General features: G+C 38.0%; 2 protein-coding genes across 2 annotated transcripts; one reads left to right on the top strand and one right to left on the bottom strand.

Moving 5' to 3' along the window:
• Positions 1-8,422: 8,422 nt before the first annotated feature.
• On the top strand, positions 8,423-12,202 carry LOC115674033 (protein COBRA-like). The gene is made up of 6 exons (XM_030596346.2): positions 8,423-8,776; positions 9,174-9,253; positions 9,910-10,366; positions 10,840-10,999; positions 11,172-11,443; positions 11,591-12,202. The coding sequence occupies exons 1-6, from the start codon at positions 8,674-8,676 to the stop codon at positions 11,878-11,880; spliced, it is 1,362 nt and encodes a 453-aa protein (XP_030452206.1). The 5' UTR covers positions 8,423-8,673; the 3' UTR covers positions 11,881-12,202.
• Positions 12,203-12,578: 376 nt separating this feature from the next.
• On the bottom strand, positions 12,579-14,865 carry LOC115674032 (COBRA-like protein 4). The gene is made up of 6 exons (XM_030596343.2): positions 14,608-14,865; positions 14,436-14,515; positions 13,781-14,237; positions 13,348-13,495; positions 12,986-13,263; positions 12,579-12,902 (listed from the first exon to the last, which is right to left on the bottom strand). Exons 1-6 carry the CDS (start codon positions 14,654-14,656, stop codon positions 12,619-12,621), a joined length of 1,296 nt encoding a protein of 431 aa, XP_030452203.1. The 5' UTR covers positions 14,657-14,865; the 3' UTR covers positions 12,579-12,618.

The following is a 14,865-nucleotide window of genomic DNA, read 5'->3' as shown; positions in this document are numbered from 1 at the left end:
ATGTTTGTGCTCTGGGTACAATAGGCCACAAAGGTGCAATGGGCCCAAAGGGAGGGTTGCCTTAGTTGGGTAAGTATATAAGAGTAAGTGTCATTGTTGAGGTGTGTCTGAAAACCCTAGCACATTTCGCCTCTCTTTCTCTCTTTTTCCATACATTTTCTCACTTTCTTTGCTTTTGTGGTGCAACACCAGATGGTGATGAAGAGCTCCGTGTCGGCCCAATTGCTTTGCTTTGGCGATTAGAGGGGTGGTCGGATTTGCGCATCACCGGTGTTCATAACTATGTCTATGATGAATTATATGTACACATGTCGTGATTTAAGATCAATTGTGAAAAAGAAAAGACTCGTTCATGGACCCATTTTGAAGTCATTGAAACTTGAAAGTAAGATGAAAGACCCATGTTTCTCATTGTTTCGGAGAAAATAACTCTAGATATAAGTTGAATTGGGTTGGTTTTATAGATCGAAGAGGTACTTGGAATGGAATTGATGATTGCATCGCAGAAAGACATCGTTAACAATGTACAGTTAACAATGCTCTTAATCAGCAAATTTCATATTAGTACAACCCCTTATCTTTAAAAGTAAGACCTGTCACATTCAATGGCCCCGATGTATTTTAATATACGTATTACGTCAACCAAAAATTTCTTTACGAATATTTTGACATATGTACCGCTCGTCTAGTGGGCAGTCAATGTTTTTACGCCTAAAACTGAACATTCCAACAGTGCGAGGTAGGTCTCATTCTCGACCATATTCACTTTTTTCAAGCAAAAATAAAAGTAAATTATCACCTCTTCTTTTCAAAATGACGACAAAGAGGAACTTTTATAGTCCTGAAACTTCATCAATTTCTTCCAATAATAATTTGGGTTAATACCACGAAAAATCTCAAACTGGTACACTTGTGACAAATTTATCCAAAATTAATTTTTTGACTATCAAAGACCCTAAATTGGTACACATGTGACAAATTTATCCAAAACTAATTTTTTCACTACAAAAGCCCCCAAACTGGTACACTTGTGACAAATTTACCCTTCGTTAAATTGGATTAATATTACGAAAAACCACAAACTGATAAATCTATGACAAACTGACAGGTAAAACTATAAACTGGTATACCCGTTAACTGTCACGTGTTATCAAACTCAGCAATTTGACGGTAAAATTTAACAGAAACTAATGGAGGATAAATTTGTTACAGATGTACTAATTTGAGGTTTTTTGTGGTATTAACCCTAATAATTTAGCAAAAATGAAGAAATTTATGGACAATGGACTCTAGTGGCGGTAAGTGCTTCAAGACACTAATACTTTTGGCTAAGTGATTAATTAGTTCATTGAATATGATAATTCCCAGATCCATATGGTGATGAAGATCTTGGGGTTGGCCCAACTACCTCGCTTTGGATCTTGGAGGGGGGATCAGGTTTGCATATCATCAGTGTTCATTACTATATCAATTAATCAATTATCTGTATACATGTCATGATATAAGAAGAAAAAACACATTTGGAGACCTATAAAGGTCATTGAAATTAAGATGAAAGAACCAAGTTTTACTTTGTATCAGGGAAATAACTTAAAATAAAAGTAGAGGGTAGAATTTTTTTTGTCCAGAAGAGGTACTCGGAAGGGGTTTAGGTGATTGCATCGCAGATAGACTCCACTAACAATGGCCTGAGCTGTTCGTCCACTATTAACTAGAGGTGATCAGTTCGATTCCGGTCCGGTCCAATGAAACCAGTTACTTAGGATTTAATTTACATTTTACTAATTTTTGTCAATGGAGTTCACTTAGGGTTTAGTTCACATTCTACTAATTTTTGTTAATGAATTCTTGTCAATGAAGTTCACACAGGGTTTAGTTCACATTTTACTATTTTTTTAATAAAAAAGTATATATAGTCGGTCCAGTTAGGTTGGTCTAGAACCGGACAGCCCTGACATCGGTTCCACTTTTAAAAACCGGAAACCGGACCGACACTCTGGGGAATTGGATCCAATCAGGCGGTTCAGTCCGATCCGAGCGGTTCTCGGTTTGGGTGGTCCGTTTTGCATACCCCTACTATTAACAATGTTCTTAATTGGCAAATTTCAGATCGATAATTGTAATTATAAGTAGGATGTCATATTCAATAACCCATATGTATTTTAATATATGTACTACCTCAACTAACGGTTTCTATACATATATTTTAACTTATGTACTATTTCAATCGGGCTTGTCCAATGGGATGTCTTTTCCTTTTGTGCCTGAAACCAAACATTCCTGCAGCAAGGCGAAGCAGGTTCTGATCCGGTCGAAACCCTTCTTTTCAAGCGAAAAAATGATAAATTATCACCTCACCTGTTCAAAATGAAGACAAAAAAGGGAACTTCAACAGGGACAATGGCACTCTAGGGTGCGAATGGTAACCATTCTGCTCCAGAAATCAAATTCTTGCCAGAAAATTGATTTCTGGAATTCTTGCCAGAAATTGATTTCTGGATGAGAAGTCTGTTTGGTAAAACATGACTAATTCTGCTCCAGAAATTGATTTCTGGAACAGAAATCTGTTTTGATTTGTTGATTTTTTTTGCACCTAAAAAAATTTAAATTTTACTCAAAGTGGGTGGCCACATGTATTATAAGCCATTCTGTAAATTTTTTATTTTTTATTTTTTTAATTTTTTTGGGCACCTAAAATAATTTAAATTTCACTCAAAGTGGGTGGCCACAGGTATTCTAAGCCATTTTGTGAAGTTTTGAATTTTTTTATTTTTTTGGGCACCTCAAAAAATTTAAATTTTACTCAAAGTGGGTGGCTACAGATATTCTAAGCCATTCTGTGAAATTTTGAAATTTTTTTTTTTGGGCATCTCAAAAAATTTAAATCTCACTCAAAGTGGGTGGCCACAGGTATTTTAAGCCATTTTGTGAAGTTTTGAAAGTTTTTATTTTATTATTAATTTTATTTTTTTTGGGCACCTCAAAAAATTTAAATTTCACTCAAAGTAGGTGGCCACAGGTATTTTAAGCCATTTTGTGAAGTTTTGAAATTTTTGATTTTTTTTGGGCACCTCAAAAAATTTAAATTTCACTCAAAGTGGGTAGTCACATGTGTTTTAAGCTATTCTGTGAAGTTTTGAAATTTTTGATTTTTTTTTTATTTTTTAAAAAAAATTCACCAAATTTCATATTTTCCCAAAATCGGACTTTTTTTTATTTTCTGGAAATTTTTATGAATTTTTCTAGAATTTTTCAATTTTTGTGCATTTTCTGAAAAAAAAAAATTGTGAGAAAATAAGGAGAATGCATTTCGGAATCAAGAAGCTACAAAAAGTAGCTTATCTTTTTCTTGCCAAAAACTCATTCCGGAATCAAGAATGCATTCTGGAATCAAGAATGCATTCTGGAATCAAGTATTTTTAACAAACGCATTTTTATTCCAGAATGCAAAAATCGCTCCGGAATGCATTCCAGAAATTTTTTAACAAACGTCATTCTGTTCCGGAATGCATTCCGAAACAGAATTTTTATTCCGGAATGCATTCCATGCGCACCCCTAGTGGCGGCAATTGCTTCCGGGCACTGATAGTTTTGGCTTTGTGATTAATTAATCATTAAATATGACAATTCCCAGATCCATATGGTGAAGAAGATCTTGGGTTGGGCCCAACTGTTTCGCTTTGGTGCTTAAAGGACCGGTCGGATTTGTGTATCATCGGTGTTCATTACTATGTCAATCAATCAATCATATGAAAAAAAAATAAAAAAATCAATCATATGTTCTCACTCGTGACGTAAGATTGATTGTGAAACACATTCCGTGTACCTATGGAAAGTCGTTGAAAATAAGAAGAAAGATCCAAGTTCTCCTTGTATAAGGGGAGATATCTCTATATAAAAATTGACGTTGGAATTTTCTTTCGCCGGAAGAGGCACTTTGAAGAATGGGTTTAGGTGATTGTGTCGCAGATAGACATATTTAACAATGCATTGAGCTGTTCGTCTACCGTTAAAAGTGCTCTTTATAGGCCAAATTTCATATCAGAAACGATACAATACGCTGAATGTTAAAAGTGCTCTTTATTGGCCAAATTTCATATCAGAAACGATACAATAGACTGAATCCTTACCTGATGACCCGGATGTGTTTTGACAAATGTACTACCGCAACTAATGATTTTCATACATAAATTTTAACATATGTACTAGTTTAATTGAGCTCGTCCAATCAGTGTTTTTTCAGTGCCTTAAACTGGGCATTCCAACAAAACCCCGTCCAGACACTTTTTTTCAAAAAAAAAAAGGGATTGATTGTATCAGCTCTCCTTTTCAAAATGAAGAAGAAGGGTAACTTCTATAGTCCTGAAAGTTCATCAATTTCTTCATATGATAAACCTATCCAAGATGAGTAAACATATGGACAATGGCCTCTAGTGGCGGCAAGTGCTTGAAGGCAATGATACTTTGGTTTATGTGATTATTTAATGATTGAATATAATAATCCCCAGATCCATGGGTGGAAATTCAGCTTACAAAGAATGTACCTTGTTTTCTTTATTCTCTGGTACAAAAATAGAAGAAAATTGTATGTGGGCGGTTGTTGGAATTGATTAGAGAATTCAATGAGAAGCTGATTGAACCCCAAAAGCAAACTCACAATGAGAACCTTTGACCCAACCCAAGCAATCTTGTTGTGTTGTGAACGTTCAAACCAAGCATTTTTCTTGTAAACTAATGCCATTGAGGCAGTAGGAACTTGGAATAAGTTCATATGATATGATATTAAAATGAACGAGCCTATTGGCGCACGCATCATGGGACTCATGTCTTTTTTGTTTATCCTTTCTGTATTCTGTAGAAGGTGCCAAAACATTTTAGAATTTTCATTTACTTGGGATCCTCAAAGTAGATTTTGCATTCACTTAAAGAAACTTAATACGTGCAATTCTGTCAAATCTCACATCTAATCTATAATCTATGTTGTACCAATACCGATCATTGCTGCTCACGAGCATTTAATGTAAGTACATTTTTTTGTCAGAATTTGTAAGTATATTAATTACGTAGTTTTTTTAGTTGAATTATTTTGTGAAAAAGGAAGGCTATTTTAGTTTCTTTCCTTTTGGGTTCATTATCTCTCTTTGTACATAGCATTATATCACTAACAAAATTAAAGGGATTATTGTTAAAATGTGCCCATGATTTTGTTTAAAGTTATTTCGTATTTGTTAAGTTTGTTATCATTCATTAAAGAGCAAAAGTCACAAAAAAACCTTCAATTATGCTCATTGTAACATATTTACCATAAACCCCTTTTTGTGACATCAAAACCCTCAAATTATGCCAACTGTGACACATTTATCAAAAAAAATTTCTTGTGACATAAAACACTTTAAACTTATACCTATGTGACACATTTACCCTCCATCAAGATTCCATTAGATAATTTTTCAGCCAAAACGCGTTTTTATTTTACTTAAGTTACGTGGGTACTATGTCAATACTGTTTGCTTTCCAACGTCCATGATTTTTAATGATTATCATTAGTAGAATTTTGACGGAGGCTAAATGTGTCACACATGTATAAGTTTTGGACTTTTAGTATTACAAAAAAAAAAAATTTAGGGTAAATGTATTACAGGGTGCATAGTTTAGAGTTTTTGGTGGCTTTTGCCTTTCATAAAATGGTAATATACTTGATTGGATAAAAAAGAAGAAGAAACATATGAATACATTGAAATATTCTTTGGTTATGGGAAAGTACTCATGGTAATAGATTTGAATTAGCTTGACTCTGCTATGTAAATCATATTATTTGGTACAAGAAAAAAAATACTACACGTAAAAATACAAGCATCTATATCTAAGAAAAAAAGAAGGGACGAAAATTGACTTTATTGGTACAATACAATTTGTCGGGGATAAATACCAAAAAAATCTTAAACCTGTTATACTACTCCAATTCAATACTAAACGTTTTAATTGTGCAAATTTAGCTATAAACATTTTCACATTTTTTTCAATTAAGTCTATCCAACTAATTTTGGTCATAAATAACTGATTTGGACACTTGTCGTCCTATGTGGCATGATCGGTGCCGACGTGGCCTTTTTTAAAATAATATTTTAATAATATTTTAAATTTTTTTATAATTTTTTTTGTTCTTTTCTTTACTTTGTTTTTACCTTGAGGACCGGCAAGGGTCACCGACCGACCCTCGCCCTCGTCGGCACTGGGTGAGGGCTCATGGGCCCTCGCTATGGCCGGCGAGGGCGTCGCGGCCCTCTCCTAGATTTGGTTGCGATGCCCTTGTCGGCCAAAGCGAGGGCATGTAGCCCTTTGCCCAAATCTGGTGAGGGCCGTGAAGACCTCATCGGCCTCGGGCGAGGACTTCGTGGCCCTTGCCTGTGGGCAGCGACCTTTGTGGGCCCTCATTAAAAAAAAAGTAAAGAAAAGAAAAGAAAAAAAGAAAAAACCAAAAAAATTATAAAAAATTCAAATATTATTAAAAGTGTTCACATTAGAGCCAGTTGTGCCACATAAAATGGTTAGCATTTATGTCAGCAATTTCCAGCCAAAATTGACCTAGTAAAAAGTGAAAAAATCTAAGACTAAATTGCCACAATTGAAAGATTCATGACTGAATTGACATAAATGCAATATATTTAGGACTTTTTTGGTAATTTTCCCCACTTTGTCGTATAGCCGAGTGTAGGCTGCATTTTAATGGAATAATATATCATGTAATGGATAGTATATACAATTGTCTTATAAGTGAATATGACTTTATTATGCCCTATATACTTTGCAAGGGAGATATATTTCTAGTAGAATAAACACGAGTCCACTTTCATAGTATAGATACTTCTTTTCTTGCATAATACAACATATAATAGATTATAATATTTATTGCTTATGTTAACTAAAAGATAGCGATTATTTTAAGGATAGTGAGAAAGTAATCATATCGAACCATGAATTTAATTCAGTCATGATAAATTCAATTTAATATATACTTATAGTAATAATAGCACATATACAATATTTGATGTGTAAAGTGAAATTATAGGCAGGAAAAAAAATCAATTTATGAGATAAATCAATTCATATTGTTTTCACTCGATATCATCTTCTTCTTTTTCATTATTCCTATCTTATATATCATATTTCATTATTATTGTTACTATTGTAGCTTCAGAAATATTATGTTTTCATAAAAGCCGAATGCGCCAAATTAAGAAAGAAACTATAGTAAATACAAATTTCTTAAACCCATGCGAAGCATGGCAGGTCACTAATTTGATGGAAAGAAAGCTTGTGATAAAATTAACAGGTAACGAAGACTAATACCATCTATTTAAAGAAAACAAAAAAGTAAAGACTAATCACCAAGTAATCTATCTTGAGTAGCTCTTCGTGAGTAGATCGAGCAAGATCTTTAAGGATGGTTAATTACTTAGTCGCACGGGCAGTTTTCTTATGATTATTGTTTAGTAAATCTAAATGTCATGTTCTGAGATAGGTGTGCACACGCGTAAATTCACAAACGTGTGAGAATTTATTTATGCATTAATTATTGGTTGATCGACATGTGAAAGAATTCATTACATAATTATCACCGGGTACACATATCAATCATCCAATAGTAAGCATGTGAAAATCTTGTTTACATTGATAGTAAATCTAATAAGTACTTAATTAATTCTCCTTTCACAATTGTAACTTGGAAGGCCAATTTTGTTAGGATCAAATAAATTTCAAATGCTGATAATTTTATTTTTTGAAATGTCAGTTGTAAATCTTATCATGAGATGAGCCGAAGAAGATCACGTCCTAGCGAATTTCCTAGTAAGTTAATGGAATTAAAGTTTGCAATATATTACATACTTTACGAAAAAAAGTTGGTAAATTTCCTTTCTTATGCGTAACTTTTGATCAGTCATCACGGCTTCAAAATTAGATGTTACAATCGATTATTTTTTAGGCACACGAGATACTATTCCCATGTGACCATAGGGACTTCCCCCGCTTGTAAAGATACCCAAAAAACAAATCACAAAATGGAGCTATCGAAGTTTGGCACCATCGCCCCAACCTATACTTCCTCCTTGCTAGCCTTTGGTGCATATAAGTCACGTTTTCACAGAAGGCGAGACCGTTTAGACGTCCTTTTTTCGGCGTGCCACGAGCTTCCATATACACATCACCTCCGTCTATCAAATCAATGATTAGTCACACCGATATCCAAGGTTATACCACGAGACTTTTGTGCCAAATAAATACGTATGTATTATTAAAATAATAATAATAAATACACATATATTCCTTGTCAAACATAGATAGCTCCCCTCTCTCTCTCTACATGTAATCTCTCTCAGGTGAAAGCAACCCCAGTTTCGTCCAGTCTACAGCACCTCCCCTAGAAAATTTATCAGTGGGCCGAAAAAGTCATCTCTCTTGAATACTACTTTACTTGCCTGACAGCAGAAAGCCAGCCCTGCGCCTCCGCGTCATCTCCGTCTTCCTCTCTCTCCCTCTCTCTCTCTAAGTGGGTCACACAGAGATCTTGTGCCTCACGCGCAGAGCACAGACATTCCCGCTCTCTGGAAAGATCGTCCAGGGAGACCCAGAGGAAAAAGACAAGAAGTAGAAGGAGAAGGAGAAGAAGGAAGCATGGGCTTTTGCTTCTCACCCGCTTCAAGATCCGTCTCTACGTTCTCCAACATGAGCGTTCTGCTCGCGTTGTTGCTCTCTTGCAGCTTCTTCGCTTCCACAGGTTCACCACATTCTTCTTCATTTCTTCTTGTTCTGGTTGGTCAAACGTGTAGCTGCTTTTCCATCTTCGTGTTTGTAGTTAACCTTAGTCAGAACGAACTCCCGTGAGTCGACTGATGCACGAATGATCATACGGGGATATGGGATGATCTTCCCTGCATGCGTGCTGGGTTGATTGTTACGGAAGATATCTCGGAACCGGACGAGTTCCTTAGAATTTTGGTGCGGTTGACGGGATGGGCCAAGTCGTTGAGTAACCAAGATTGTTACTATTTTAACATTGAGTCGAAAGATTTTGTTGTTTGGGAACTATTTTTGGGTTTCTCTTTAATCGCATTGCCTAATAATGTGTGAACTTGCACTGAAGGAGCTGTTTTGTGATTTTTTTTCTATTTCAGAAGCTTATGATCCTCTTGACCCAAATGGTAACATCACGATCAGATGGGATGTTATGAGCTGGACTGCCGATGGCTATGTTGTAAGTACTGTTCCATTGTTTTTATTGGTATTCGTCGATAGGTGACTCGAGTTTGTCCTCTTTCCTTCCTCTCAGATGGTTGTAGGAGTTCTTGATCAAGTCAAATATCGATTCTCATCTTGTTTGGACTCTGCTCGTAGTCTTGTATGAAAGCACATCTTGTTCTTGCTTGAACTAGTAAAATGATTCTGCTCTTTTCTGGGTCATGTGCTAAAGTCCCATCTTTGAACATTTCATCTTCTCATTGCCGAAAACACTTGGTGCAACTTCTCGGATTCTACTTGCATTCATTTAATTTGGAAATGCTCCGTCGATTTTTTCAAACACGTGTTTAGGTCTTGCACTGAGCTGCATCCTTTGGAAACCCAAGGTCACTCATTTGATTGGGAAATTTGATCGTATCGCTCGATCCAACAGGGTGGGGATTGATTTCAGGGCCTGTCTTTTCCCTTTTCCTTTTAGTTTTGGATTTCTTTATCACTCATTCCGGATTAGATATCCGTATGCGGAATTGTGCTCTTCGCTTGTAACATTATGGACGCAGAGGCAATTGGAGCATTAATGCCACAATCATATCCTTCTTTCTTCCTTCTCTGTTGCTTATAAGAGTATCTCTGCTTGGGGAATTATAACTTGCATATTGTTAAATCATGCAGGCTGTTGTGACGATCTTCAACTTCCAGCAGTATCGTCACATCCAAACTCCTGGATGGTCTCTGGAATGGACATGGGCGAAGAAGGAGGTAATATGGAGCATGTTGGGTGGCGAAACGACAGACCAGGGGGATTGTTCCAAATACAAAGGGAATGTACCCTATTGCTGCAAAAAGAATCCTACAGTTGTAGATTTGTTGCCGGGAACCCCGTACAACCAACAAATCGCCAACTGCTGCAAAGGAGGAGTCATTAGCTCATCGGTTCAAGATCCTGCAAATGCGGCGAGTGCATTTCAGCTGAGTGTGGGGGCTGCTGGAACCACCGTTAAAACGGTCAGAGTGCCTAAGAACTTCACTCTTAAAACACCAGGGCCTGGTTATACTTGTGGGCCTGCTACAGTAGTTAAACCTACCAAATTTGCCACCCCAGACAATAGGAGAGTTACGCAAGCACTAAGTAAGTTATGAGTAAGAGATATAGATGATTATTCTCGTATTGGAAGTTTGCATGTCATCTTTGCTAAGTGAGCATCAGTTATAAGTAGGATATATACTTCTGTAGCATGTTTGTTTACGTTCTCCTCACTCTGCAGACTATTCTAGCACCTACTCAATTTTGCATTGATAGTATGAAACAATGAACAAATTTTTGTACTTCAAATGAAGATATCAGTTCTACAAACAATTTCTCATAAACAGTGAACCTATGTGTGGTTATCTGTTTATCTAGCATCATAAGAGCAGAGTTCTATGTGCTTTATGTTCAAGTAATGACAGATAAGAAGCCTCACTTTGCTTTAATAACATTTAAGAACGTATTAGTTATTAAAATTTACTTTTCTGCTTTTGATTTAGGTTATTGTCTTATGTCAGACCCAATATAGCTCCAACTGAAATTCTCAGTCTAATCATGCTTCTTTTCTTCGGCAGTGACATGGAATGTTACATGCACATATTCACAGTTCCTGGCCCAAAAAACTCCCACTTGCTGTGTCTCACTGTCATCATTTTACAATGACACTGTGGTATCCTGCCCAACATGTGCTTGTGGCTGCCAGAACAATGCTACTCAGCCTGGGAGCTGTGTGGAGTAAGTTCTCTTCACTTCGCCAACATTGTTTTCTTATAGGGCTTTGTGTTCTTTCTTTGACTTCATAAAATTTTTAGGCTCATCAGAAATCACTAGAATTCTCAGCATTTATCAGTCATTCAAGAAGTTTGGTTGGCCTCAGCTTGTGGCATGTTTTGCTGATTATTTACAGGCCAAACTCGCTATATTTAGCGTCAGTTGTTTCCAATGCTGGAAGGAACAGTCCTCTCATTCAATGTACGAGTCATATGTGCCCAATCAGAGTGCACTGGCATGTTGAACTCAATTACCAGGCGTACTGGAGGGTTAAAATCACAATTACGAATTTCAACTACAATATGAACTACAGTCAGTGGAACTTAGTCGTTCAGCATCCGAACTTTGACAATCTGACACAGATTTTCAGCTTTAACTACAAGTCATTAACACCGTATGCAGCAATAAGTGAGATCTCTTTCTCTGGTTACCCCTGTAATATATTATCTGGGAGATGCATTGTGCCATAATAAACCAAATCCCATGTCACCATTTCTCTGGAAATGCACCTGCCTTTTACATGCTAAGCATTCTCTCGACCTTTTTTTGAAACAGATGATACTGCCATGTTATGGGGAATCGAGTTCTATAATGATCTGCTTATGGAAGATGGCCCTTCTGGCAATGTTCAGTCGGAACTTCTATTTGGAAAGGATGCATCAACTTTTACCTTTGAGAAGGGCTGGGCTTTCCCTAGAAGGATCTATTTCAATGGGGATAACTGTGTGATGCCTCCTCCAGATGCCTATCCATCGCTGCCGAACGCAAGTATTCGATGGGGTGTCTCAAGATTTAGCCTAGCAGTGATCTTATTGGTGCTGGTACTTCACTTGGGGCTTTTTTAACGGACTAATTCAGTGGGCATATCCGTACTCTGTTGATCCAATTTTTGACCTCACAAGATTGATGACGGAATCTATGGTTACATGATGATTTTCATTCCAGGGGGTGACGTTGTCAAGTGATCAGATTGCCTTACGGTGCATTGTCACTTTCACAGAGACCACATTGTTTCTTTTTACATTTTTGTACCAAACTGATGTGTCCAAAACTTATTTTGTACTTCACCTTATATCTGTAAAATAGTTGTTGGGCCAAGTTGGTGTTACCTACTATTGACAGCAATGTAAATTGAGATCTAATGCATTACAGTTTGTGTTTCCTGTACTCTGTCTGATGCATAACGTTCATGTCATTGGACTGTCAAATGCCTTGGATACTAGGAAGGCGAGTGGAAGAGCCGGAAAGAGAAAAAAGAAGAAAGAACAACACACCACACACAAGTTAAAGAGCTTTACATTAAATCTGTGTTCACTAACATGAAGTAAAGGCAAGTCAAACTTCAATGGGATCAAGCCATGAATTGATCATGTTCTGCTTCTTTATCAAATAGCCGAATTTTACGACGAAGTTTGTTCGACTATCATGCACCGTATTTATCTGTCAAGGAATCGTGAGTTTGTATACGTTACTCTCAATAATCCGATCTGACACTGTGTTATCAAAACTGCTGAGAATTGCAGCATGTAAAGGAGGGGGAAAATGAATTTGAATACTTGGCAACTCGTACTCCTGGAAAACAATCACCAAGCAGCAAATATTATGAGAAGAACCCAAGAGACTAAAGTCGAGAAAGGGAGTAACTTTCGACGTGCTGAATTTGGCAGAAAAGGGTATGCATCTGGTGGGGGCAGCATGCACTCGTCGCCATTGAAGTAAACCTTCCTCGGAAATGCCCAACCTTGCTTAAATGTAAACGTGTTCTTGTCCTTCTGGAGAAGTACCTCGGACTGAACATTCCCAAGTGGCCCCGCTTCCATCAGCAGGTCATTATAGTACTTCATACCGTAGAACATCCCCGTGTCATCTGCATATAGAGTGAAACACAGATTAGTTCATTAAATGCCCAGCTCATGAAATGGTCCATGAACCACAAATAGGCACACTCACTTATGGATTCATACGGCACGAGAGGCTTGTAATCGAAACTGAAAACTTGGGTCACGTTGTTTAGGTTGGGATGCTGGACTACGAGAGACCAAAGCGTGTAGTTTATCCGATAATTGAAGTTTGTGATTGCAATCTTGACGCGCCAGTAGTCCTTGTAGTTGAGCTTCACGTGCCAGTGTACACGGACCGGGCACATGTGGTGCGTGCATTGTAATAGAGGTGCATTGTCTTTTCTAGGTGTGTTTACCCCTGCCATGCTTAGAATTTTGGAGTCACTCCTGCATCACCAGTAGCCATATCAAGTTTATTTACTCCAGCAAACAGGTTTCAGGGCGATCCTATTTTGGTATTTATTGGCTTACTTGACACAACTATTCTTGTTCTGGCAACCACAGGCACAGGAGGGGCAAGGAGTGATGGTTTCATTGTAGAAAGATGAGAAAGAGACACAGCAGCTGGGGTTTTTGCTAGCCAGGAACTGGGAATAAGTGCAGGTCACATTCCATGTCACTGCAATTTAAGAGCACACAGAAGGTATGTCAGAAGTCACAACCACATGTTCAGTTTTACGCTATGGTTAATTCTTCGCAAGGGAGCTGCAGAATTGCATAAGAAATTAGTAAATCTTGCAAGAACCAGGAAATACATGTCAATGAGGTGAACCGGTTATGCATTGCCTTTATTCTTTTAGGCTAAGTTGAGACATTCCATCATTAGAACAACATATCAATCAAATTCTGTTCGTACAACAGGGTTGAAATTTCAAGATAAAAAGATTGTGCAAAGCGAACTCACTCAATGCCTGAGTTTTCCGGCGCTTGTCAGTGCTAAGGAAGTTGGTGGATGGCACGACCTTTGCAGGCCCACAGGTGTACCCGGGTCCCGGACCAAGTAAAGTGAAGTTCTTCGGGAGCTTAACCGTCTTGTTTGAAGTACCCGATAGGCCGACGCTGACTTGGAAAGCAGAGACCGAAGCTGATGGATCTTGACCCCAAGCGGCGACAACCCCGCCTTTGCAGCAATTTGCGTACTGCTGGTTGTAAGGGACGCCAGGGAGCAAGTCCACGACTGTGGGTGTTCTCTTGCAGCAATGAGGTATAGCGGCTTTGAACTTGGAGCAGTCGCCTTGTTCTGTGGTTTGAGCACCCACCATGGACCATATTATTTCCTTCTTTGCCCAGGCCCATCCGAGGGTCCAGCCGGGGCTCATTATGTGTCGGTACATCTGGAAGTTGTTCATCGTGACGATCGCCTGCATTAACCGGTAGCATTAGGAAAGGAAAACGGTACATTTCGTTTTCTTTTCTAAGATCAGTGCAGTGGTACTGGTAGTCGAGACGACTAAAATCACAGAGGCTATGAAGATGGGTTTCATTGAAGAATCTAGATTTCTCTGGTACTTGGGTTTACGGCACGCGAAATTAGCGAGACTGGATTCATCAGTACTTACCACATAACCGTCCGTGGTCCAGGACATGATGTCCCATTTAATTGTTACGTTGCCATTCGGATCCAGGGGATCATATGCAGCTGCAGCGACCACAAAACACAATTTTAGAGCCAACGAAAGCAATCGCGGGATAATTCATCAATTCCCCTCTGGGACATAGAAGCTTACTTACCCGCATGGAAAACGAACACAAAAAGAAAGGCTAGGACGACTGATCTCATATCGAGAAACACAAATCGATCACGTCTATATTGCAAAGGATGTGGGACGCGAGCGTGCTCTCATGCAAATTCCAGCGAATTCTGCACGAGAACTGCTGAAGCGAACCTCGCAATATATCTGGTGATGAAGAGCTTCTAACCAGGAGATGCAATGGCCAATGGGGAACACTGTGTGGTTAACCGCTTATTAATTGAAAAATTTGAACAAG

Source organism: Syzygium oleosum, unplaced genomic scaffold, assembly GCF_021117445.2.
Source record: "Syzygium oleosum isolate NSW1041296 unplaced genomic scaffold, Sole_v2.1 Sole_v2.19, whole genome shotgun sequence".
In the NCBI taxonomy this organism is placed as follows: domain Eukaryota; kingdom Viridiplantae; phylum Streptophyta; class Magnoliopsida; order Myrtales; family Myrtaceae; genus Syzygium; species Syzygium oleosum.
The sequence above is the reverse complement of the archived record's forward strand: the minus strand, read 5'-3'. Positions and strand labels throughout refer to the sequence as shown.